Source organism: Haematobia irritans, chromosome 4, assembly GCF_050003625.1.
Source record: "Haematobia irritans isolate KBUSLIRL chromosome 4, ASM5000362v1, whole genome shotgun sequence".
NCBI classification, from domain to species: domain Eukaryota; kingdom Metazoa; phylum Arthropoda; class Insecta; order Diptera; family Muscidae; genus Haematobia; species Haematobia irritans.
In genome coordinates this window covers 192,875,125-192,902,915 of record NC_134400.1, presented here as the reverse complement: position 1 = coordinate 192,902,915, position 27,791 = coordinate 192,875,125, and the positions used below count along the sequence as shown (strand labels likewise).

The 27,791-nt window shown below is 31.4% G+C and overlaps 2 protein-coding genes across 2 annotated transcripts in view; both read right to left on the bottom strand.

Annotated features, from left to right (window-relative positions):
* Positions 1–490: 490 nt before the first annotated feature.
* l(3)72Dr (lethal (3) 72Dr) lies at positions 491–11,324 on the bottom strand. Its single transcript, XM_075307343.1, has 5 exons — positions 10,991–11,324; positions 1,595–1,645; positions 1,277–1,533; positions 1,013–1,217; positions 491–946 (listed from the first exon to the last, which is right to left on the bottom strand). Exons 1-5 carry the CDS (start codon positions 11,161–11,163, stop codon positions 646–648), a joined length of 987 nt encoding a protein of 328 aa, XP_075163458.1. The 5' UTR covers positions 11,164–11,324; the 3' UTR covers positions 491–645.
* A 5,530-nt stretch (positions 11,325–16,854) lies between these two features.
* l(3)72Dp (gamma-glutamyl hydrolase) overlaps positions 16,855–27,791 on the bottom strand; it is a 28,076-nt gene continuing 17,139 nt past the window's right edge. Inside the window, exons 3-7 of the mRNA XM_075304752.1 lie at positions 22,876–22,926; positions 22,581–22,810; positions 22,403–22,509; positions 22,213–22,310; positions 16,855–17,595 (exon numbers count right to left, since the gene is read on the bottom strand). Coding sequence (XP_075160867.1) covers positions 17,244–17,595; positions 22,213–22,310; positions 22,403–22,509; positions 22,581–22,810; positions 22,876–22,926 — 838 coding nt within the window. The 3' untranslated portion in view covers positions 16,855–17,243. The remainder of the gene's footprint in view (positions 17,596–22,212; positions 22,311–22,402; positions 22,510–22,580; positions 22,811–22,875; positions 22,927–27,791) is intronic.

Below are 27,791 nucleotides of genomic sequence, written 5' to 3'. Positions count from 1 at the left end.
TATATATATGTATATTATATATGTATGTTTTTCTGATTTCGACAAAAATGGTCAAAATACCAACATTTTCCTTGTTAAATCGCCACTGCTTACTCGAAAAGTTGTAAAAATGACTCTAGTTTTCCTAAACTTCTAATACATATATATCGAGCGATAAATCATAAATAAACTTTTGTGAAGTTTCCTTAAAATTGCTTCAGATTTAAATGTTTCACATATATTTTTACTAACATTGTGTTCCACCCTAGTGCATTAGCCGACTTAAATTTTGAGTCTATAGATTTTGTAGAAGTCTATCAAATTCTGTCCAGATCGAGTGATATTTAAATGTATGTATTTGGGACAAACCTTTATATATAGCACCCAACACATTTGACGGATATGATATGGTATCGAAAATTTAGATCTACAAAGTGGTGCAGGGTATAATATAGTCGGCCCCGCCCGACTTTAGACTTTCCTTACTTGTTTTAATTAAAAATCATAAAAATCGGATTTTGCCAATTTATTTAAATAATCATTTTCTATAGTTATGTACATTTGTAATATAGTTAATAAAATAATAATACATTTGTATTTTTATTTCTTTGGATCACATTGTCTATTTATCACAATCAAATATGTTAAGCCTTATTAAGGAACTTACTATGCACACTCAGAGGTAAAATCTTTGGGATAATCTGCATCATCCTTGAATAGGAAACAGTTTTGCCAATGTAATTTAAAGGGTGCAGTATATGTACTGGAAAAATTATAAATACTGTGGCGTATTTCTTCTTCATAGCTGGTAAATCTTTGGTGGCTCTTGCAGCATTGACTAACAAAAAATTTTGCAAAATATTGATTCAATTCAAAACAGCTTAAGCAGTGGTGGCAATGATCCTGGGGACCCATATACTCGAAAATAACACGTTCTGGATGAAACTGAGCACCAAAAAAGGGGAATCTGAAAGCATTTGTGATGGGTTAGTTCATAGTATTTTTGTTTATTTTGCATAAAAATCAATCTTACTCTTTATGCTCTACAATGGATATAAATTCCAAACCCTTTTCATCCTGATTTAAAGCCAATACTCTCCATTGATTAGAAATTTTAAACATTTCCAAATCACCTTTTGTTATACAATATCTGTGAAAATGAAAGCCAAATGGTTGCTTGATCATTTTTTCGACTATATCCAAAGCGATGTTTTGAAACAATTTGGATTCTTGTAATACTACGAAGAAGAAGAAACAATTATACCATAGTTCATTCTTAAGTAGTCTTTGCACTTACCTTCTGCATCTTCAAATTTTATCGCCATTGAGGCATTCATACTTTGGCAATCCTGTCTTATATCTGCCATACCAGAGGAATGAGTCAAGATTAATTGAAAGCCCAAACAAGTTCCCCATAAAGGGAAATATTTGCCTTTACGATTCAGCTCAACCGCAATGTCAAATATATATTTGGAACTCAAGTAGCTATCATTGGTCAAGTCCTTTGTGCAATATTTTTTATTGAAAAATATAGCACCGCCAGGTAGCAAAATTCTGCATTAATAAAACAACAGAATAATTTATAAAACAACTGAATTTGATATTGCTTCAATACCCATTGATTTTATTCATAATTGACTCGTAGTAAGTGCGTGGACGGTTGTTCCTGAAACGATCCAAAAAGTCAATTAATTTTATAAAAATTTTATCTTTGAGAAAATTTTTCTTTATAAAAAATTGCATAGAATATTTTTCTTAGAGTACACTTCACAGAAACTTTTGTCTTTAGAGCAAATTTTATAAGAAATTTTATCTTTCGAAAAATTCGATTTTTTTTTTCTTTATAGAAATTAAGAAATTCATAGAAATTTAGTTTTTAAACAAATTCGTAGAAATTGAGTTTTTAGAGAAAATTTTGTAGAAATTTTAGTTTTAGAGAAAATTTTATACTTTTTTTTCGTTGTAGAATTTTTTTAGAGAAAATTTCATATAAATTAAGTTTTTAGAGAAAATTTTATAGAAATTTTGCTTTTAAAGAAAATTTTGTAGAAAATTAGAGAAAATTTTATAGAAATTTTGTCTTTAGAGAAAATTTCGTAAAATTTTTTTATAGAATACTTAGAAAAAAATTCCATAGAAAATTTTTCTTTAGACAAAATTTCATAGAAATTTCAAGAGGAAATTTTTTCATAAATTCTATTTTTATTTTTATAGAGATTTTGCTTTTAAAGAAAATTTTGTAGAAAATTAGAGAAAATTTTATAGAAATTTTGTCTTTAGAGAAAATTTCGTAAAAAATGTTTAAAGAATACCTAGAAAAAATTCCATAGAAAATTTTTCTTTAGAGAAAATTTCATAGAAATTTCAAGAGGAAATTTTTTCATAAATTTTATTTTTAGAGAATATTTCATACAAATTTTGTCTTTAGAGAAAATTTCGTAGAAATTTTGCCGTTAGATAAAATTTCATAGAAATTTTGACTTTTGCGAAAATTTCATAGAAATTTTGTCTTTAGAAGAGATTTCATAAAAATTTTGTCTTTAGAGGAAATTTCACAGAAATTGTATCTTTGAGAAAATTTCATTGAAATTTTATCTTTAGAGGAAATTTCATAGACATTTCGTCTTTAGAGGAAAATTTATAGAAATCTTGTCTTTAGAGAAAATTTCATAGAAATATTATCTTTAGAAGAGATTTTATGGAAATTTTATTTCATAGAAATTTCAAGAGGAAATTTCAAATATTTCTTTCATAAATTTTGTTTTTAGAGAATATTTCATACAAATTTTGTCTTTAGAGAAAATTTCGTAGAAATTTTGCCGTTAGGGAAAATTTCATAGAAATTTTGATTTTTGAGAGAATTTTTAAAAAACAATTTGTCTTTAGAAGAGATTTCATGGAAATTTTATTTCAAAGAAATTTCAAGAGGAAATATCAAATATTCTTTGTTCGTAAATTTTGTTTTTAGAGAATATTTCATACAAAAGTTGTCTTTAGAGAAAATTTCATAGAAATTTTGTCTTTAGAAGAGATTTCATGGAAATTTTATTTCATAGAAATTTCAAATATTATTTTGTCTTCAGAGAAAATTTCGTAGAAATTTTGCCATTAGAGAAATTTTTATAGAAATTTTGTCTTTATGATAATTTTATAGACATTTTTTCTTTAGAGAAAATTTTATAAAAATTTTGCCATTATAGAAATTTTGTCTTTTGTTAAATGTCGCCATTAGAGAAAATTTCATAGAATTTTTTCTTTAAAGGAAATTTTAAATAATTTTTTCATAAATTTCGTTTTTAGAAGAGATTTAATGGAAATTTTATTTCATAGAAATTTCAAGAGGAAATTTCAAATATTTCTTTCATAAATTTTGTTTTTCGAGAATATTTCATACAAATTTTGTTTTTAGAGAAAATTTCGTAGAAATTTTGCCTTTAGGGAAAATTTCATAGAAATTTTGATTTTTCAGAGAATTTAAAAAAAAAAAATTGTCTTTAGAAGAGATTTCATGGAAATTTTATTTCAAAGAAATTTCAAGAGGGAATTGCAAATATTTTTTTTTTTTCATAAATTTTGTTTTTATAGAATATTTCATACAAATGTTGTCTTTAGAGAAAATTTGGTAGAATTTTTGCCTATAGAGATTTCATGGAAATTATCTTTTTAGATGAAATTTCATAAAAATTTTGTCTTTAGAGGAAATTTCATAGAAATTTTATCTTTAGTGAAAATTTCATTGAAATTGTATATTTAAGGTGAGTATTAATTTCAAGAAGAAATTTCAAATATTTCTTTCATGAATTTTGTTTTTAGAGAATATTTCATACATATTTTGTCTTTAGATAAAATTTCGTAGAAATTTTGCCTTTAGGGAAAATTTCATAAAAATTTTGATTTTTGAGAAATTTTGTCTTTAGAAGAGATTTTATGGAAATTTTATTTCATAGAAATTTCAAATATTTCTTTCATAAATTTTGTTTTTCGAGAATATTTCATCGAAAATTTTGTCTTTAGAGAAAATTTCGTAGAAATTTTGCCGTTAGGGAAAATTTCATAGAAATTTTGATTTTTGAGAGAATTTAAAAAAAAATTTGTCTTTAGAAGAGATTTCATGGAAATTTTATTTCAAAGAAATTTCAAGGGGAAATTTCAAATATTTTTTTTTCATACATTTTGTTTTTATAGAATATTTCATACAAATGTTGTCTTTAGAGAAAATTTCGTAGAATTTTTGCCTATAGAGATTTCATGGAAATTTTCTTTTTAGATGAAATTTCATAAAAATTTTGTCTTTAGAGGAAATTTCATAGAAATTTTATCTTTAGTGAAAATTTCATTGAAATTGTATATTTAAGGTGAGTATTAATTTCAAGAAGAAATTTCAAATATTTCTTTCATGAATTTTGTTTTTAGAGAATATTTCATACATATTTTGTCTTTAGATAAAATTTCGTAGAAATTTTGCCTTTAGGGAAAATTTCATAAAAATTTTGATTTTTGAGAAATTTTGTCTTTAGAAGAGATTTTATGGAAATTTTATTTCATAGAAATTTCAAATATTTCTTTCATAAATTTTGTTTTTCGAGAATATTTCATACAAATTTTGTCTTTAGAGAAAATTTCGTAGAAATTTTGCCGTTAGGGAAAATTTCATAGAAGTTTTGATTTTTGAGAGAATTTAAAAAAAAAAATTTTTGTCTTTAGAAGAGATTTCATGGAAATTTTATTTCAAAGAAATTTCAAGGGGAAATTTCAAATATTTTATTTTTTCATAAATTTTGTTTTTATAGAATATTTCATACAAATGTTGTCTTTAGAGAAAATTTCGTAGAAATTTTGCCTATAGAGACAAATTCATAGAAATTTTGATTTTTGAGAAAATTTCATAGAAATTTTGTCTTTAGAAGAGATTTCATGGAAATTTTATTTCATAGAAATTTCAAATATTATTTAATAAATGTTGTTTTTTTTTTTTTGAGAATATTTAATACAAATTTTGTCTTTAGAGAAAATTTCGAAGAAATTTTGCCTTTAGAGGAAATTTCATAGAAATTTTGTTTAGCGGAATTTTCTTCAGAGCAAATTTTATAAGAAATTTCGAAATTTTGTCTTCAGAAAAATTAAAGTTTCTCTATTTTAGTTTTTAAAGAAAATTACATAGAAATTAAGTTTTTAGAGACAATTTTGTAGAAATTTGCCTTTAAAAAAATTAGAAATTTTGCCATAAGAGACTTTTTTATAGAAATTTTTTCTTTAGAGAAAATTTTATAGGAATTTTTGTAAAAAATTCATAGAATTTTTTTCTTTAGAGAAAATTTCATAGAATTTTTTCTTTAAAGGACATTTTAAATATTTTTTTCATAAATTTCGTTTTTAGAGAAAATTTCATAGAAATCTTGTCTGTAGAGAAATTTTCATAGAAAGTTTATCTTTAGAAGAAATTTCATGGAAGTTTTGTCTTTAGAGGAAATTCCATTGAAAATTTGTCTTCAGAGGAAATTTCATAGAAATATCTTTAGATGAAATTTCATAGAAATTTTATCTTTTGAGAAAATTTCATAGAAATTTTATCTTTAGTGAAAATTTCATTGAAATTTTATCTTTAGAGGAAATTTCATAGACATTTCGTCTTTAGAGGAAAGTTTATACAAATCTTGTCTTTAGAGGAAATTTCATAGAAATTTTATCTTTAGAAGAGATTTTATGGAAATTTTATTTCATAGAAATTTCACGAGGAAATTTCAAATATTTCTTTCATAAATTTTGATTTTAGAGAATATTTCATACAAATTTTGTCTTTAGAGAAAATTTCGTAGAAAATTTTTCAGAGAATTTAAAAAAAAAAAAAATTGTTTTTAGAAGAGATTTCATGGAAATTTTATTTCAAAGAAATTTCAAGAGGAAATTTCAAATATTTCTTTCATAAATTTTGTTTTTAGAGAATATTTCATACAAATTTTGTCTTTAGAGAAAATTTCGTAGCAATTTTGCCTATAGAGACAAATTCATAGAAATTTTGATTTTTGAGAAAATTTCATAGAAATTTTGTCTTTAGAAGAGATTTCATGGAAATTTTATTTCATAGAAATTTCAAATATTATTTAATAAATGTTGTTTTTTTTTTGAGAATATTTAATACAAATTTTGTCTTTAGAGAAAATTTCGAAGAAATTTTGCCTTTAGAGGAAATTTCATAGAAATTTTGTTTAGCGGAATTTTCTTCAGAGCAAATTTTATAAGAAATTTCGAAATTTTGTCTTCAGAAAAATTAAAGTTTCTCTATTTTAGTTTTTAAAGAAAATTACATAGAAATTAAGTTTTTAGAGACAATTTTGTAGAAATTTGCCTTTAAAAAAAATTAGAAATTTTGCCATAAGAGACTTTTTTATAGAAATTTTTTCTTTAGAGAAAATTTTATAGGAATTTTTGTAAAAAATTCATAGAATTTTTTTCTTTAGAGAAAATTTCATAGAATTTTTTCTTTAAAGGAAATTTTAAATAATTTTTTCTTAAATTTCGTCTTTAGAAAAAATTTCATAGAAATCTTGTCTGTAGAGAAATTTTCATAGAAAATTCATCTTTAGAAGAAATTTCATGGAAGATTTGTCTTTAGAGGAAATTCCATTGAAATTTTGTCTTTAGAGGAAATTTTGTCTTTAGAGGAAATTTCATAGAAATTTTATCTTTTGAGAAAATTCCATTGAAATTTTGTCTTTAGAGGAAATTTCATAGAAATTTATTCTTTTGAGAAATTTTCATAGAAATTTTATCTTTAGGGGAAATTTCATAGAAATTTTGTCATTAGAGGAAATTTCATAGAATTTTTTTCTTAAGAAGAAATTTCATAGAAATTTTATCTTTGGAGAAAATTTCATAGACATTTTGTAATTGGAGAAAATTTTATAGAAATTTTGTCTTTAGAGAAAATTTCATAGATGTTTTTTTGAGAAAATTTCACAGAATTTTTTTGTTTAGAGAAACATTCATAGAAATGTTTCGTTTTGAGAAAATTTCATAAATATGTTTATTTTACATAGAAAGTATTTCTTTAGATAAAAATTCATAGACACAATTGTTTCATGGACAAAATTTCATAGTTTTTTTTATACCCTCCACCATAGGATGGGGGTATATTAACTTTGTCATTCCGTTTGTAACACATCGAAATATTGCTCTAAGACCCCATAAAGTATATATATTCTGGGTCGTGGTGAAATTCTGAGTCGATCTGAGCATGTCCGTCCGTCTGTTGAAATCACGCTAACTTCCGAACGAAACAAGCTATCGACTTGAAACTTGGCACAAGTAGTTGTTATTGATGTAGGTCGGATGGTATTGCAAATGGGCCATATCGGTCCACTTTTACGTATAGCCCCCATATAAACGGACCCCCAAATTTGGCTTGCGATTGCTCTAAGAGAAGCAAATTTCATCCGATCCGGCTGAAATTTTCTACATGGTGTTAGTATATGGTCTCTAACAACCATGCAAAACTTGGTCCATATCGGTCCACTTTTACGTATAGCCCCCATATAAACAGACCCCCAAATTTGGCTTGCGGGGACTCTAAGAGAAGCAAATTTCATCCGATCCGGCTGAAATTGTGTACATGGTGCCAGCATGTGATATCTAAAAACCATGCAAAAATTGGTCCACATCGGTCCATAATTATATATAGCCCCCATATAAACCGATTCCCCGATTTGTCTTTCGGAGCCTCTAAAAGAAGCAAATTTCATCCGATCCGGCTGAAATTTGGTAAGTGGTGTTAGTATATTGTCTCTAACAACCATGCAGAAATTGGTCCATATCGGTCCATAATTACATATAGCCCCCATATAAACTGATCCCCCGATTTGGCTTGCGGAGCCTCTAAGAGAAGCAAATTTCATCCGATCCGGCTGAAATTTGGTACAGGGTGTTGGTATATGTTCTCTAATGATCATGCACAAATTGGTCCACATCGGCCCATAATTATATATAGCCCCCAGATTTGACCTCCGGAGCCTATTAGAGGAGCAAATTTCATCCGATCCGATTGAAATTTGGTACGTGATGTTAGTATATAGTCTCTAACAACCATGCAAGAATTGGTCCATATCGGTCCATAATTATATATAGCCCCCATATAAATCGATCCCCAGATCCCCGGCTGAAATTTGCAACGTGGTGTTAGTATAAGGCCGCTAATAACCATGCCAAAATTGGTCCGTATCGGTCTATAGTTATATATAGCCGATCCCCAATCACACAAAAATTGGTCCATATCGGTTCATAATCATGGTTCCCACTCGAGCCAAAAGTAATCTACCAAAATTTTATTTTTATAGAAAACATTGTCAAATTGTTATTTTTTAGGAAAATTTTGTCAAAATTTTATTTCTATAGAAAATTTTGTCAAAATTTTATTTCTATAGGAAAATTTTTCCAACTTTTATTTCTATAGAAAAATTGTTCCAAATTTTACTTCTATAGAAAATGTTGTCAAAATTTTATGTTTTCTATAGAAAATTTAAACTTAATTATATACGTAGTTAATCGGCCTTTTTAGTTTAATATATACCACGTATGGACTATGTGGTATATGTTACGGTGTTAGGAAGTTTTAAGATACCTTCGGCAAGTGTTAGCGCAACCCTAGTAATTCGATTGTGGATGACAGTCTTCAGTAGAAGTTTCTACGCAATCCATGGTGGAGGGAACATAAGCTTCGGCCTGGCCGAACTTACGGCCGTATATAATTGTTTTTTTTTTTTTTTTTTTAGAGAATATTTAAAGAAAATTTCATAGAAATTTTTTTTAAAGAAAATTTCATAAATTTTTTTCTTTAAGACAAGTTCGTGTTTAGCCGCTAAAATCGAAAATAAATCTGTAAAAGCACAATAAAATTATGTCTATTTTTTTTTGTTTGCACGTTCTATTATAACTCAGTGGCGAATGACCTAAAGCAACAATTGAAAAAGTTTATTTTCTTTAAAATGAATTATTAAACAAAAGTAGCCGTGAAAAAAATTGCTATTTTATTTTTTTCTTAATTTCATTTCATTTTTTTAATAGATCATGTATCTTTCTGAGATTAGTTTATAAAAAATTTCTCCCTGGTCGTTATAGCTCGTAATGCAATGGAATTTTATTTCTCGTCTCAAATTCATTTTTGTAACGTTCATTATTTAAATTGCCCCATAATAGATGTCTGCTATATTTAGTTCCTACATTTGCTTTTATGTTAACTAACAGACTCTTGTTCTCTCTCTCTTTCTCTTTAACGTGCTCAGAATACATGGCCATAATCAGTGTTGCCAACTCCCCAAGGCCAAAAAGCACCAAAAATATATCATAAAATCAAACATACCATCTTCCACCACAAAATCGAAAATTAAACGCTCTACTAAAAAAAAAAAAAAAACTTCCGAAGATGTATTATAGATGCTAAATGCTAAAATTACCATTTTTCATAATATACAAACTTTGTGAAAATTTGCTTTTGGCTATTCCCCATCAAGTTCTAATAAAATTTGCAGCAAATATGCATAATTTTATGCCTTTTTTACTGATATAGTTTTCACATTAGCGGCAAACCTCGAACTTAGTACCCATTATGAACCGCTATTCAAGTATACACTTTGATCAGTTTTAATGCTTTCGTCCAATTCATTTTGATCCGTGATGTTTTTCAACTTTCAAAATATTAATATATGGAAGGAGTCTATTGCTTATTTCAGTTGTGCGTGCTGTTGTGAATTTAATACAAACGTTTTTAATGAAATCTTTACCAAATTAAAAAATTCGACACTCATCGCTCGACTTTCCTACAGAATACCCTAAATAACAATATTAATTAAAAAATAATCAATACCAACTTCATAACAATCAAATTCTATATTTGGCAATAAATTTGAGTTTTTTCGGCTCTTGAAAACCTAATCAAAATTTTTTTATCAATTAAACTTAATACTGTTCAAAATAAAAAAAGCACCAAAAGCACTAAATGAAAATGCCAGAAAGCACCAAGTTGGTGCTTTTTTTGAAAAGGCACCAAAAAGGCAATTTGGTGCTTTTTAGAAATCAAAAAGCACTAAATTTGGTGCTAAAAGCACCAAATTGGCAACACTGGCCATAATAACAAAATTTTAACAGTTTGTTGCAGACCTTTAGGGTAAACACCAAAGACAATAAACTAATGGCCGGTTTCTCAATAGTACTTTATTGGAGGATAAACCACCGATTGGTAAAATTTGTATATGCTATCCAGATATTCGATATATAGAAACCAGTCACAACTATTGTGTTCGATTCTTTTTCTAATAGTTTTTTTTTTTTTTTTTTTTTTTTGTGGTGAAAAGAACATCGATTTTTCCCTCAGAACAAAACAATAAAAACACTCTCATTTTTGTTCGCTGCCTTCTTCATATTTTCACTTGTTTATGCAACGAATTCATTGGTTTTGGCACTGTCACATCCCATTCATTGTGTGTGAATACGTATATGCATGTATTGCATTGATTTCGTGGAATCTATGTTTTATTAGAGAAAGTTTGATACATAAGTGGAAAGAAAAACAAAATAAGAATTCTAAATATTACTCTTTTAAATGTCTTATAAATTAAATTAATTGCTTAAGAAACGCAACCATGAAAACAGCTATGAATGTTACTTTAAGTCACAAATATTTATAGTACCCCTCCTACCCTGCTTGGCAAAGCGAAAGTTATGGTTTATAGGCCTTTTAAGTTAATAATATGTCAACCGACTATTTTCAACTCTTGATGTAAAGTAACACAAAGAAAAAGTCATTGAGTCAAACAGATACTCACACTCTCCCACTCAACACCCTCTCATCACATTATTAGCCTATCTCTCCCTCTTCTTTTCATCCTCCAAAAAGAAAATGCAACGATAGCCCTGTTGATATACAAACCCAGGAGCGAAAGATGCAACAAATACAACTATGGGTCAAACAATACCAAACTACCACTACAATACAAATTTACCATTATTTTGAACCACTCACCAAATAGGTATAACTTTGGCTCCAGCCGTTTCTAAATATTTCACATATGAAACGGCCAAATAACTGTGATTCTCATTTCCAAACATTTGCTGTAGAGCTTGGGCTATATCCATACATAAAATCCCAATAACCGGTACAAATTTGTCACCATAGCCATGAGAAGATTCTGACATAATTTTTACAATAGCAAATTTTCACTTTCAGAAAAAAAATATTCTTCACAATTTTGTGTTTACAAACATCAGAACATATGAATATGTGTTTGTGTGTGTGTGCGTTTCCTTCAGTCTCTGAACCGAAGACGTTTATCGTTTGGTGTCGTGTTGAGAACTGAGCCGAAAATGCCATCACTTGGATATAAACAAATATTGTACAATTATTTATAAGGTAGCCTCACTCAAAATATAATGTCAGTCAAAAGTAAATAAAATATATAAACATTTTTGTTGGAATTTTGTGTCATTCATGAGAAATGTTTATTACCCAGCAAAAACTCCTATTACCAGGTATGAGTACAAGTATACCTGCGCCAAATTGGTAACAACTTCCTCGTACATATATCAGTAGTAATACTTTTACACGGGCATGACATTGGAGGAAAGTACTTCCGTGCAAGCATACCAGCAGTCGAAAAATAAGTACTTCTTCGCAAGCATACCAGCTCTCCAAAAACAATATCTTTACCATAAAGATACCCAAAAAGTGCGAACTCACACCTGTTGTTTTGTAATTCAATACACTATTGCCCGCTCCACTACATGGATCTATTCAATGATGTTATTTTGTAATATAAATTATTTACAATACAACTTTAGAAAACGAAGGTATATTTTATTGGCAATTTTTTTCTGAAATGTAATTTGGCATTACTTATCGCTACTATTAACAGTACCCACTGTAGAGCCGAACCTGGACCTCAAGATACGATTTTGATTACCGGTATTAATAGAAGAATCACTTTTTGCCTACACAGGTAAGTTATTATTTTTAAACCCCAGGTAATACTGCAAGTAGTAACTTTTTGATTACCGGTATTACTGAAAGAATCACTAGTGCTTACCCAGTTTTTGCTGGGTAATGGTATCGAAAAACATTTTTGGGGCAAAATATCCAATTGCAAGATTTATGGGCATCTTATTACCATTTTGCCGCTTGTAAAGCGTACAACATTTACGCATTTTTCCATTGTTATTTTCGAATTTCAATTTAAATTTTTAACAACAACACGTAAATAAAAACAAAATTATTTCAAAAATTTGTTTTGACATTTTGCTGAGCCCTTGAAAGGCTACCTAATTGTACCATGTAAACAAAGAAGAAATTGGGGAAATTCAATCAAAACAAATGGGGTGAGGAGGCAAACCGTTGTACATTCAAATGCAATGCATTTTTCAATTATTCTACCGTTGTTTGAAAAAGTGTGCGCTTTTTTTATACTTTTGTTTAAACAAAAAAGCAATAAAAGTGATATATAGTAATGAAAGATTAGTGAAATTGCAGTAATTAACGAGGCAATGTAACTGAAGGGTTTTAGGGATGAATGATGCAATTACACCTAATGCATTATGCAAGTGTGGTGAAATTCATTAAGTCACATTACGTAGCAGCTCAAGATGGGTTTCTATTAGCTTTAATGCAAAAACAAGCAAGAATGCATTAGAAAGATAAAAATATTTATACCCTGCGCCACACTGTAGAACAGGGTATTATAAGTTAGTGCATATGTTTGCAACACCCAGAAGGAGACGAGATAGACACATGGTGTCTTTGGCAAAAATGCTCAGGGTGGGCTCCTGAGTCGATATAGCCATGTCCGTCTGTCCGTGAACACATTTTTGTAATCAAAGTCTAGGTCGCAGTTTTCGTCCAATCGACTTCAAATCTGGCACAAGTATGTGTTTTGGCTCAGAATAGAACCCTATTGATTTTGGATGAAATCGGTTCAGATTTAGATATAGCTCCCATATATATATTTCGCCCGATATGGACTTATATGGCCCCAGAAGCCAGAGTTTTATCCTAATTTGCTTAAATTTTTGCACAAGAAAACAATTAGTACTATAGTCAAGTGTGCCAAATTTTATTGAAATCGGTTCAGATTTAGATATAGCTCCCATATATATCTTTCGCCCGATTTACACTCATATGACCACACTGTCCGTCTGTCCGTCCGTCCGTCTGTCTGTGAACACATTTTTGTGATCAAAGTCTAGGTCGCAATTTAAGTCCAATCGCCTTCAAATTTGGCACATGTTCCTAATTTGGGTCAGAATAGAACCCTATTGATTTTGGAAGAAATCGGTTCAGATTTAGATATAGCTCCCATATATATCTTTCGCCCGATATGCACTAATATGGACCCAGCAGCCAGAGTTTTATACCGATTTGCTTGAAATTTTGTACAAACATACCACTTAGTCGTATAGTCAAGTGTGCACAATTTGATTGAAATCGGTTCAGATTTAGATATAGCTCCCATATATATCTTTCGCCCGATATGCAATAATATGGACCCAGGAGCCAGAGTTTTGGCCCAATTTGGTTGAAAAATTGCACTAGGAGTACAATTAGTAGTGTAGTCAAGTGTGCCAAATTTTATTGAAATCGGTTCAGATTTAGATATAGCTCCCATAACATCTTTCGCCCGATATGCACTTATATGGACCTAGAAGCCAGAGTTTTATCCCGATTAGCTTGAAATTTTGCACAAGGAGCACAATTGATACTATAGTCATGTGTGCCAAATTTCATTGAAATCGGTTCAGATTTAGATATAGCTTTCATTAATATTTTTCGCCCGATATGGACTTATATGGCCCCAGAAGCCAGATTTTTTGCCCAAATTTGTTGAAATTTTGCACTAGGAGTAGAATTAGCATTGTAGCTATGCGTGCCGAATTTGGTTGAAATCGGTTCAGATTTAGATATAGCTCAAATATATATGTTTTTCTGATTTCGACAAAAATGGTCAAAATACCAACATTTTCCTTGTAAAATCGCCACTGCTTAGTCGAAAAATTGTAAAAATGACTCTAATTTTCCTACACTTTTAATACATATATTTCGAGCGATAAATCATAAATAAACTTTTGCGAAGTTTCCTTTAAAATTGTTTCAGATTTAAATGTTTCCCATATTTATACCCTGCGCCACACTGTGGAACAGGGTATTATAAGTTAGTGCATATATTTGTAACACCCAGAAGGAGACGAGATAGACACATAGTGTCTTTGGCAATAATGCTCAGGGTGGGTCCCTGAGTCGATATAAGCATATCCGTCTGTCCGTCCGTCCGTCCGTCTGTCTGTGAACACATTTTTGTGATCAAAGTCTAGGTCGCAATTTAAGTCCAATCACCTTCAAATTTGGCACATGTTCCTAATTTGGGTCAGAATAGAACCCTATTGATTTTGGAAGAAATCGGTTCAGATTTAGATATAGCTCCCATATATATCTTTCGCCCGATATGCACTAATATGGACCCAGCAGCCAGAGTTTTATACCGATTTGCTTGAAATTTTGTACAAACATACCACTTAGTCGTATAGTCAAGTGTGCACAATTTGATTGAAATCGGTTCAGATTTAGATATAGCTCCCATATATATATTTCGCCCGATATGGATTTATATGGCCCCAGAAGCCAGATTTTTGGCCGAATTTGGTTGAATTTTTGCACTTGGAGTGCAATTAGTAGTGCAGTCAAGTGTGCAAAATTTGATTGAAATCGGTTTAGATTTAGATATAGCTCCCATATATATATTTCGCCCGATATGGACTAATATGGTCCTAAAAACCCGAGTTTTGGCCCAATTTGGTTGAAATTTTGCACAGGGAGTAGACTTAGCATTGTAGCTATGCGTGCCAAATTTGGTTGAAATCGATTCAGATTTAGATATAGCTCCCATATATATCTTTCGCCCGATATGCACTTATATGGACCCAGAAGCCAGAGTTTTATCCCGATTAGCTTGAAATTTTGCACTAGGAGTACAATTAGTAATATAGTCATGTGTGCCAAATTTTATTGATATCGGTTCAGATTTAGATATAGCTCCCATATATATGTTTTTCTGATTTCGACAAAAATGGTCAAAATACCAACATTTTCCTTGTTAAATCGCCACTGCTTAGTCGAAAAGTTGTAAAAATTACTCTAATTTTCCTAAATTTCTAATACATATATGTCGAGCGACAAATCATAAATAAACTTTTACGAAGTTTCCCTAAAATTGCTTCAGATTTAAATGTTTCCCATATTTACTTTTACTTAAATTGTGTTTCACCCTAGTGCATTAGCCAACATAAATTTTGAGTCTATAGATTTTGTAAAAGTCTATCAAATTCTGTCCAAATTGAGTGATATTTAAATGTATGTATTTGGGACAAACCTTTATATATAGCACCCAACACATTTGACGGATGTGATATGGTATCGAAAATTTAGATCTACAAAGTGGTGTAGGGTATAATATAGTCGGCCCCGCCCGACTTTCGACTTTCCTTCCTTTTTTTTTGGAAACTTGCATCCCTCTGTTAAATTCGTATGTTTTTGAAGTTAGGCAAATTTTCCTTAAAGTAAAGAAACAAAATTCTAATTTAAAGAAATTGCCTTTAAATCAACTGATATAATGAATCTTTCCATTTATGATAAAAACGTTTAATGTTATGTTCCCCCACTCACTCGTTTTTCTCATTCGTTTGCCCAAAACGTTTCACAGTTTACACCGATTTGAGATCTTTTAGTTTGGCTCGGAATCAATACAAAAACCCTTAACCCTCTCATGCCCAAACTCACATTTAGGCGGTGTTCGATAAAACGGGAAGTTTTTAGTAATATAAACCTCACGACTACAAAAGTAGATAAAATAAAACCAAAACTTAGTCAAAATTCTATAAGAGACTTTGCAGTATATAGTGGATTTTCTTGTTTCGTTTCTTGCTTTTGTATCGTAAACCTTTAGTATTTTATCAATGGGGCATTAGAGGGTTAAGGGAAGGTCGAAATCTTTGGACCCAAGTTTTTTTTTTTTTTTTTTTTTTGAGTGCAGACTTGTTTCCAAAACAATTGGAAAATTTAATTGACGCCCGATAGCATTAAACTTTCAATACATCAAACATAAATTTATCTTTAAAAAGTCGAAAAAAAACATTTTGATTTATATTACAATACATATGTTTGCACGGTTGCCACTTGTGCCAAAAAAAAAATCTACCAAAATTTGTGAAAACTTTACCAAAAATCTGTCCAATTTAAAATCTCTTTTTTTTAATTTTTTGTAACACTTTTATCAAAATTTTATGTTTATAGATTTTTTTTTTGCAAAATTTAATTTATATAAAATTTTGCCAAAAATCTATTTCTATAGAAAATTTTTGTAATTTTTTTATATTGTAAAATTTTATTTCTATAGAATTTTTTTTTTTTTGCAAATTTTTTTATTTCTTTAGAAAATTTTTGTAAAATTTTATTTCTATAGAAAATGATTTCAAAGTTTTATTTCTATAGAAATTTTCTGCAAAATTTTATTTTTATAGAAAATTTTTGCAAAATTTTATTTCTATAGATAATTTCTGCAAAATTTTATTTCTATAGAAATTTTTGCAAAATTTTATTTTTTATTGAAATTTTTTGAAATATTTTATTTTTAAGAGAAAATTTTTACAAAATTGTATTTTCATATTAAATTTTTGTCAACATTTTATTTCTATAAAAAATTTGGTCAAAATATCTACAAAAAAATTTAAAATCTACCTAAACATCAAGAATCTACAAAAAAATTTAAAATCTACCTAAACATCAAGAATTCTACCAATCTACCAAACAGTAAAAATTCTACCATTTTTGGTAGAATTCTACCAACTGTGGAAATCGTATATGTCTGTCATATTTATTGGCTCCATACAATATTTGAGCTTTTTCACTTCCTTACCATTTATTCTTGCATATCAGATACAAATTAGTTTAATATACTAATTACAATCACTTTAGTTCACATAATAAGCAAAACATACATTTATAAAAGATTTTAGTATTTAAGCACTCTATACACCCAAAATATAATCCTCTTTTTCTCTTACAATTCTACAAAGTTTCTTTCTTTTTGTACATTTCAAAAAATGTTTATAACTGAATGCTCATTTTCCTATTTACAAATAGGAAATTTATGTAAATAATCTCAAAAAAATATTTAAATCAAAGGTACATAAGGCATAATTCATCATTTTCATTTATTTCGATTTCTATGCTTCAATCATAACACCCAAAGTCGATGAACCAGGAGCACTGCAATCAAACTTAACCATGCTGCAGCTCTTTTCCCAACACCATCGTTACGCAATAAAGACTGTTCATCGAATAGATACTGTTGCTCGAATGACGAACCAATTGCTCCCGTATATTTTGGAGCATAATTATAAATTAGCGATTCCATTTCTTCGGTTTGATTTGTGAACATTTGACGATTGCGTCTTGTTTCACCCACAAAGAAATCGGCAAAATATTGTGATGTTTTTATGGCACGTGTCGTATGTGTTATATTACGATTTGGTATAAATTCATAAAGATTTTTCTCCGGATGAAATTGTACACCATAGAAGGGATATCTGAAAAAAAAGAGAATAAAGAATTTATACGGCAATAGTCATTTGTATGAATAATGCAAATAAAATTAGTTAATAATTCAGTAGCATACTTTTAGGAGTTTGCATAAATCTGTCTCTCTGTTCACCACGGGTGTATTAGGTTGTGTAAAGGCTTGAAAGATTTTAAATTCAAAAAAAAAAAACAACCAATACATTTTAGTTAGTAATAGAAGCAAAACAAGTATATACGGCTGTAAGTTCGGCCAGGCCGAATCTTATGTACCCTCCACCATGGATTGCGTAGAAACCTCTACGAAAGACTGTCATCCACAAACAGGTTGGCTGATAAGTCCCCGATCTGACACATAGATGGCGCCGCTTGTATTAAATGCATATTATTTTTATAAAGTACCAACCTTCAGATGATTCGTGTCAAAATTTGACGTCTGTAAGTCAATTAGTTTGTGAGATAGAGCGTCTTTTGTGAAGCCACTTTTGTTATTGTGAAAAAAATGGAAAAAAAAGAATTTCGTGTTTTGATAAAATACTGTTTTCTGAAGGGAAAAAATATGGTGGAAGCAAAAACTTGGCTTGATAATGAGTTTCCGGACTCTGCCCCAGGGAAATCAACAACAATTGATTGGTATGCAACATTCAAGCGTGGTGAAATGAGCACGGAGGACGGTGAACGCAGTGGACGCCCGAAAGAGGTGGTTACCGACGAAAACATCCAAAAAATCCACAAAATGATTTTGAATGACCGTAAAATGAAGTTGATCGAGATAGCAGAGGCCTTGAAAATATAAAAGGAACGTGTTGGTCATATCATTCATCAATATTTGGATAAGCGGAAGCTCTGTGCAAAATGGGTGCCGCGCGAGTTCACATTTGACCAAAACCAACAACGTGTTGATGATTCTGAGCGGTGTTTGCAGCTGATAACTCGTAATACACCCGAGTTTTTCCGTCGATATGTGACAATGGATGAAACATGGCTCCATCACTACACTCCTGAGTCCAGTCGACAATCGGCTAAGTGGACAGCGACCGGTGAACCGTCTCCGAAGTGTGGAAAGACTCAAAAGTCCCCTGACCTCTGTTTTGTGGGATGCGCATGGCATAATTTTTATCGATTATCTTGAGAAGGGAAAAACCATCAACAGTGACTATTATATGGCGTTATTGGAGCGTGCCACAAGTCATTGAGAACGATGGCAAAAATTCATGAATTGGGCTTCGAATTGCTTCCCCACCCACCGTATTCTCCAGATCTGGCCCCCAGCGACTTTTTTATTGTTCACAGACCTCAAGAGGATGCTCGCAGGGAAAAAATTTGGCTGCAATGAAGAGGTGATCGCCTATTTTGAAACTGAGGCCTATTTTGAGGCAAAACCGAAGGAGTAATACCAAAATGGTATCAAAAAATTGGAAGGTTGTTATAATCGTTGTATCGCTCTTAAAGGGAACTATGTTGAATAATAAAAACGAATTTTACCAATAAAATGTGTTTTTCTTTGTTAGACCGGGGACTTATCAGCCAACCTGTTAATTGGGTTGTGGTATCTTAAAACTTCTTAACATCGTTGTCTAAATTTTAGTCCATACATGGTAGTTAGTCCATACGTGGTATATATTAGACACAAAAGGCATGTATAGGTAAGTCTACAAATAATTACGAATCGATATGGACTTTTGCACGGTACGTAGAGATCCAGAATTGAAATATGGGGGTTGCTTATATGTGGGCTATATACAATTATGAACTTGATATGGACCAATTTTTGTGTGATTGGGGATCTATTTATCTGAGGGCTATATATAACTATAGACCGATATGGACCTAGTTAGGCATGGTTGTTAACGGCCATATACTAGCACAATGTACCAAATTTCAACTGACTCGAATGAAATTTGCTCCTCCAAGAGGCTCCAAAAAACAAATTTCGGGATCGATTTATATGAGGCCTGTATATGATTATGGACTGATATGGAACACTTTTGGCATGGTTGTTAAATATCATATACTACCACCACGTACCAAATTTCAGCCGGATCGGATGAAATTTGCTTCTCTTAGAGGCTCCGCAAGCCAAATCGGGGGATCGGTTTATATGGGGGCTATATATACTTATGGACTGATATGAACCAATTCGTGCATGGTTGTTGGATACCATATACTAACATCACGTACCAAATTTCAACCGAATCGGATGAATTTTGCTCTTCCAAGGGGCTCCGGAGGTCAAATCTGGGGATCTGTTTATATGGGGCCTATATATAATTATGGACCGATTTCGATCAATTTTTGCATGTGTGTTTTTGCAACCATGCAAAAATTGGTCCACATCGGTCCATAATTATATATAGCCCCCATATAAACCGATCCCCCGTTTTGGCTTTCAGAGCCTCTATGAGAAACAAATTTCATCCGATCCGGCTGAAATTTGGTACATGGTGTTGGGATATGGTCTCAAACAACCATGCAAAAATTGGTCCACATCGGTCCATAATTATATATAGCCCCATATAAACCGATCCCCCGATTTGGCTTTCAGAGCCTCTAAGAGAAACAAATTTCATCCGATCCGGCTGAAATTTGGTACATGGTGTTAGTATAGGGTCTCTAACAACCATAACAAAAATTGGTCCACATCGGTCCATAATTATATACAGCCCCCATATAAACCGATCACCAGATTTGACCTCCGGAGCCTCGTGGAAGAGCAAAATTCAACCGATTTGGTTGAAATTTCGTATGTGGTGTTAATATATGGCCGCAAACACCCATGCAAAAATTGGTCGAAATCGGTTCATAATTATATATAGCCCCCATATAAACCGATCCACAGATTTGACCTCCGGAGCCCCTTGGAAGAGCATAATTCATCCGATTCGGTTGAAATTTGGTACGTGATGTTAGTACATGATATTTAAAAACCATGCCAAAAGTGGTCCATATCAGTCCATAATCATATATAGCCCCCATATAAACCGATCCCGAGATTTGATTTTGGAGCCACTTGGAGGAGCAAATTTCATCTGAGTCAGTTGAAATTTGTTGTGTTAACAACCATGCCTAACTAGGCATGCCTAACTAGGTTCATATCGGTCTATAATTATATATAGCCCTCAGATAAATAGATCCCCAATAACACAAAAATTGGTCTATATCAAGTTCATAATTGTATATAGCCCCCATACAAGTGACCCCCATATTTCAATTCTGGCTCTCTAGGTACCGTGCAAAAAGTCGATATCGATTCGTAATTATTTGTAGACTTACCTATACATACCTTTTTTGTCTAATATATACAACGTATGGACTAAAGGTAGAATTACATACCATGCGTTCAACGCGTTAAATGCGTCCGATGATTGAAGAGTTGAAATTTCTCTTTGAAATCGAAAGCTCGAATAGTCTGCCGCAAACAGAAAAAAATCAACCCTTCCATCAACGCACGGATTGACGCATGGTGTGTAATTCAACCTTAACTCACAATTTAGAAAACGATGTTAAGAAGTTTTAAGATACCACAACCCAAGTATTTCGATTGTGGATGACAGTCTTTCTTAGAAGTTTCTACGCAATCCATGGTGGAGGGTACATAAGATTTGGCCTGGCCGAACTTACAGCCGTATATACTTTTTTATAGAAAACTTTATCAAAATTTCTATATAAAATTTTGCCAGAATTTTATTTCTATAGAAACTTTATAAGTCATTCCGTGCAACGAATGTTGAAATGGTGAACATCCGTCCTATGACAAACCATGGGCTTAATCTCATCGCTTCTGCGCCAATTTTGCATCACTTCTGGATGCAACAAGAGTATTTTTCTTTTATGGCGACGCTTTTGTTACTGAATTGGATATCAGTCTTCTTTTCATGTTGAAATGCAATCAATAAACAGAAATGGAAAAAGTTCGACTAGAATTAGCTGACTTTTGATTTAGGGCTTAGGTATCACAATGGACTGAATAGTCTAAGTGAGCCTGAATATTAATCGGGCTGCCACTTTAATCTAACCTAACCTAGGGCTGATATATTTATCGGTTGTTTTGGCAAAAACGTACGATGTTCATTAAATTTGTTCTAATCTACGCTGATCGAAAACATATATTTTTCATTCGTTGCGATGTAAACAAAATATGTTTCGGGCTGAATTTTTTAAACAAAATATATTTAAGTACAAAACTATATTGATCCTAAATTAGCATTAAACGTTTGGGTCACATATGTTAATACGTGACATATGTAAACTGTGAAGAGTGAATTCGCTTGACATTTGAAAGAAGCTTCGCCAAAAATTGTCTATGCTTAAGTCTAAAGATTATTTAACTTGAATATTAAAATTCGTATTGGGAGAAAAGAGAGTGACAAAGAGAATAGACAAAATGAGCATATAGTTTTTCCATGAGAGCAGCATATTATGTATACCCAGGTGAAGTTCACCAATGTGGTATCACGATGGACTGAATAGTCTAAGTGAGCCTGATACATCGGGCTGCCACCTAACCTAACCTATGTATGCCTGGGTAAGTGCTTTGTTTATATAGATCGACATAGGCCCGTCCTACCATCAAAAATCAACTTCATCCCGAATGCAGGACATTCTAATATAAATTTCCTTGTACTTACTTTACATGTTCAATTGTAGAAATGAATTCACTACCATCCCAATCGTGATTAAGACTCATCACCCTCCACATTGTATCCAATTTCATTTCGGCAAATGTCTACAAAAGAATTTCAAAAGAATAATAAAAATAAATTATAATACAAAATAAATCAAATTACAACTAAAAGGAACACGCAACTACTGCATTACCTGTAATGTAAAGCAATACATATGGAAGTTGGCTGTAACTGGATAATTTTTAAAAATATTTATAACTTCATCACTAGCATTGCGGAACATACGAGATTTTTGAAAACCTAAAAATAAACAAATCACAATAATATTAATTAAATATGAAGACCCCTTACATGTACTTTTTTTTACCCACCATCTCTAAATTCCAGAGGTAAAGCTTGGGCCGATGATGAACAATAGGTTCGGGGTTCTGTTCCATTTGCCGTAACATATACCATCAATTCAAAACCTAAACATGTACCCCAAATTGGAAAATATGTACCAGCATCATTGATTTCCATGGCAATTTCATAAATGTGACGACCAGCATCAGCATAACCATCGGATTGATTGAAATATGTAGCACCACCAGGTAATAGAACACTTCAAAAAAATTCGAAGATATATTTAAAAGAGAAAACTATATCAGAATAAATCGTCAAACTTACCCATTGATTTTAGATAGTATATCTTCATAGTAATCTCGAGATTTTCCGATCCTGGAAAATAAAAAGAAAAAAATTGTGATTATAAGAATTAACAAACTTTTCAACGGACAAAGGACATCGAGAGGAAAGACCCTGTAATATCAGCATGCATCACTTTGAATAGAATCACAGAATTTTTTAATTTACATCCAAAACATTGAATTCGGATCACACCTAAAGAAGTCATGGAAATTCAGTGCAACGGCTGTTGAAATGGAAGACTTCCGTCCTATGACAAGCCCATGTTAAATTCATCGCTTCTGCGTCAATTTTGCACCACTTCCGGATCCAAAAAGAACATTTTCATTACTTTTGTGGCGATGCTTTTTTGCTGGGCAGTAAAAAATTCGGTGATGAAAAATACGACCTAATACCCAACGTAGTATAAGGGTTAAAAAACCAAGTTGTGTTTGTTTTCTGACTTTATTATATCCGCTATTTCTGTCAGTCTAGCAAATACGTTGTGTAATAACGAATCTAAATTATCAAATTTATTAAAATATTTTAATTATAAATAATCGAGGTTGTTACTTGTACTTTGTATTACTTTTATTTTCCCACTATCTAAAGTAGCACTCTGCATGATGACAATATCATTGATTTTATTGATTCTTTTTTAAGATTTGATTGTATTTATTTAAAGCAATAACTCCTAAGTATAAATCAGAAGTTAGATAACACTTGAAATTATCAAAATAAACAATGTATTGGTTCTTATCATAGCAATATGACGAATTGATACCTCCAGAAAAAATACTAAGAAGGAACATGCGATATTATTGTGAATTTTTTTTTAATTTAATTTATTTACCCTCAGGCTACGTTTGCCACTAGTGCCATCAATAACCTTCCAAAAATTTGAAGAAAATTTTACCACAAATCAAACAAATTAAAAAAAAATCCCAAATATGCAACTCTTGTAGTTTAGTCAACGCATGATTTTAAGCTTTAACCAAAACATCAATAAAATTTTGAGTTCTATAGAAAATTTTGTCAACATTTTATTTCTATAGACAAATTTGTCAACATTTTATTTCTAACAAGTATATACGGCCGTAAGTTCGGCCAGGCCGAAGCTTATGTACCCTCCACCATGGATTGCGTAGAAACTTCTTCTAAACACTGCCATCCACAATCGAAATATTTGAGTTGCGGTAAAGCTTGCCGATGGCAAGGTATCTTAAAACCTCCTAACACCGTCTTCTAAATTGTAAGTAAGTCCATACATGGTATATATTAAATTAACAAAATTTTCTATAGAAATAAAATGTTAACAAAATTTTCTATAGAAATAAAATGTTAACAAAATTTTCCATAGAAATAAAATTTTGGCAAAATTTTCTATAGAAATGAAATTATGAAAAAAATTTTCTATACAAATGAAATTTTAACAAAATTTTCTATAGAAATAAAATTTTAACAAAATTTTCTATAGAAATAAAATTTTGGTAGATTATTTTTGGCTCGACCAATTTTGGTCTGGTTGTTAGTGGCCATATACTTATACCACGTTCCAAATTTGAACCGGATCGGATGAACTTTGCTTCTCTAAGAGGCTCCGGAGGTCAAAATCTGTTCCAAATTTCAACCGGATCGGCTTGCTTCTGTTAGTGGCTCCGCAAGCCAAATCTGGGGATCGGTTTATATGGGGGCTATATATAATTATGAACCGATGTGGACCAATTTTTGCATGGATGTTGAGACCATATACTAACACCTCGTTCCACATTTGAACCAGATCGGATGAATTTTGCTTCTCTTAGAGGCTCCGCAAGCCAAATCGGGGGATCGGATTATATGAGGGCTATATATAATTATTGACCGATGTGGACCATTTTTTGCATAGTTGTTAGAGACCATATACTAACACCGTGTACCAAATTTCAGCCGGCTCAAATAAAATTTTCTTCTCTTAGAGGCTCCGCAAGCCAAATCTGGGGATCGGTTTATATGGGGGCTATATATAATTATGAAGCGATGTGGACCAATTTTTGCATGGTTGTTAGAGACCATATACTAACACCATGTACCAAATTTCAGCCGGATCGGATGAAATTTGCTTCTCTTAGAGGCCTCGCAAACCAAATCGGGGGATCGGTTTATATGGGGGCTATATATAATTATGGACCGATGTGGACCAGTTTTTGCATGGTTGTCAGACACCACATACTAACACCATGTACCAAATTTCAGCCGGATCGGATAAAATTTGCTTCTCTTAGAGGGTCTGCAAGCCAAATTTGGGGGTCCGTTTATATGGGGGCTATACGTAAAAGTGGACCGATATGGCCCATTTGCAATAACATCCGACCTACATCAATAACAACTAATTGTGCCAAGTTTCAAGTCGATAGCTTGTTTCGTTCGGAAGTTAGCGTGATTTCAACAGACGGACGGACGGACGAACATGCTCAGATCGACTCAGAATTTCACCACGACCCAGATATATAGTATACCCCCATCCTATGGCGGAGGGTATAGAAAAAATTGTCAAAATTTTATTACTATAGAAAATTTTGTCAAATTGTTATTTCTATAGAAAATTTTGTCAAAATATTATTTCTATAGAAAATTTTGTCAAAATTTTCTTTCTATAGACAATTTGGCAAAATTATATTTATATAGAAAATTTTTCGAAAATTTTATTTCTATAGAAAATTTTGTAAGAATTTTATTACTATAGAAAATTTTTCGAAAATTTTATTTCTATAGAAAATGTTTTCAAAATTATATTTCTATAGAAAATTTTTCCAAAATTTTATTTCTATAGAAAATTTTTCCAAAATTATATTTCTATAGAAAATTTTTCCAAAATTATATTTCTATAGAGAATTGAAGTACCTCTTAGGTGGAGAAGTGTGTTTCGCAAAATCTACCAAAACATTTTTGATAGAATTCTACCAACTGTGGCAACCGTGTCTCAGACCCCATTAAGTATATACACAGTCTCACATAAGTTTACATACGGTTAAAGAATTTATATTTTCTTTAAATAATCAAATTTTAGAAAATATGCATGTATATCCATTGGTTTTAGTAAATTAATTAATTAAGAGGTAACAAACTCAGGGGTATGTAAACTTGTGTGAGACTGTGTACATATTCCGGCTTGAGGTCAAATTCTGAGCCGATCTAGCGATGTGCGTTTGTTGAAATCACGAAACTTGGCACAAGTAGTTGTTATTGATGTAGGTCGGATATCATTGTAAATGAGTTATATCGGACCAAATTTAGGTGTGGCCCACATGTAAACCGATTTGACCTATGGAAATTTCATCCGAACCGGTTGAAATTCGTTACGTGGTGTGAGTATATGACCTCTAATAACACTGTGAGGCAAAATTCAAATTTTTGATTATAAACAAAAAATCACTTATCTCAGCCGAAAGTACTCGATGAAAGGAGAAAAGTAATTTCTGCATTTTACTAGATTGTTTGCCGTCCGTTTTTTATTGAGCCCCTAAAGTTTTTCGCAAAATTCTATTTTGAGCACTTTTTTGTAATTTTCGCATCAAAAATTGTTATTAATTTTTGTTGCAGTCTTCAACAAAGTTGTAGCTCTTGACTCGGCCAACAAAAGTGCTGAATATATTGAGTCAGAACAAGTAAGGAAAGTCTAAAGTCGGGCGGGGCCGACTATATTATACCCTGCACCACTTTGTAGATCTAAATTTTCGATACCATATCACATCCGTCAAATGTGTTGGGTGCTATATATAAAGGTTTGTCCCAAATACATACATTTAAATATCACTCGATTTGGACTTTTACAAAATCTATAGACTCAAAATTTAAGTCGGCTAATGCACTAGGGTGGAACACAATTTTAGTCAAAAATATGGGAAACATTTAAATCTGAAGCAATTTTAAGGAAACTTCGCAAAAGTTTATTTATGATTTATCGCTCGATATATATGTATTAGAAGTTTAGGAAAATTAGAGTCATTTTTACAACTTTTCGACTAAGCAGTGGCGATTTAACAAGGAAAATGTTGGTATTTTGACCATTTTTGTCGAAATCAGAAAAACATACATATATATGGGAGCTATATCTAAATCAGAACCGATTGCAACTAAATTTGGCACGCATAGCAACAATGCTAACTCTACTCCTTGTGCAAAATTTCAGCTAAATCGGAGCAAAAAAATTGGCCTCTGTGGTCATATGAGTGTAAATCGGGCGAAAGCTATATATGGGAGCTATATATAAATCTGAACCGATTTCAACGAAATTTGGCACGCATAGCTACAATGCTAATTTTACTCCCTGTGCAAAATTTCAATTAAATCGTAGCAAAAAATTGGCCTCTGTGGTCATATGATTGTAAATCGGGCGAAAGCTATATATGGGAGATATATTTAAATCTGAACCGATTTCAACCAAATTTGGCACGCATAGCTACAATGCTAAGTCTACTCTCTGTGCAAAATTTCAACTAAATCGGAGTAAAAGATTGGCCACTGTGGTCATATGAGTGTAAAACGGGCGAACGATATATATGGGAGCTATATCTAAATCTGAACCGATTTCAATAAAATTTGGCACACTTGACTACACTACTAATTGTACTCCTAGTGCAAAATTTCAACCAAATTGGACCAAAACTCTGGCTTCTGGGGCCATATAAGTCCATATCGGGCGAAAAATATATATGAAAGCTATATCTAAATCTGAACCGATATCAATCAAATTTGACACAAAATTGTACTCCTAGTGCAAAATTTCAACCAAATTGGGCCAAAACTCTGGCTTCTGGGGCCATATAAGTCCATATCGGGCGAAAAATATATATGGAAGCTATATCTAAATCTGAACCGATATCAATCAAATTTGGCACACATGACTATACTACCAATTGTACTCCTTGTGCAAAATT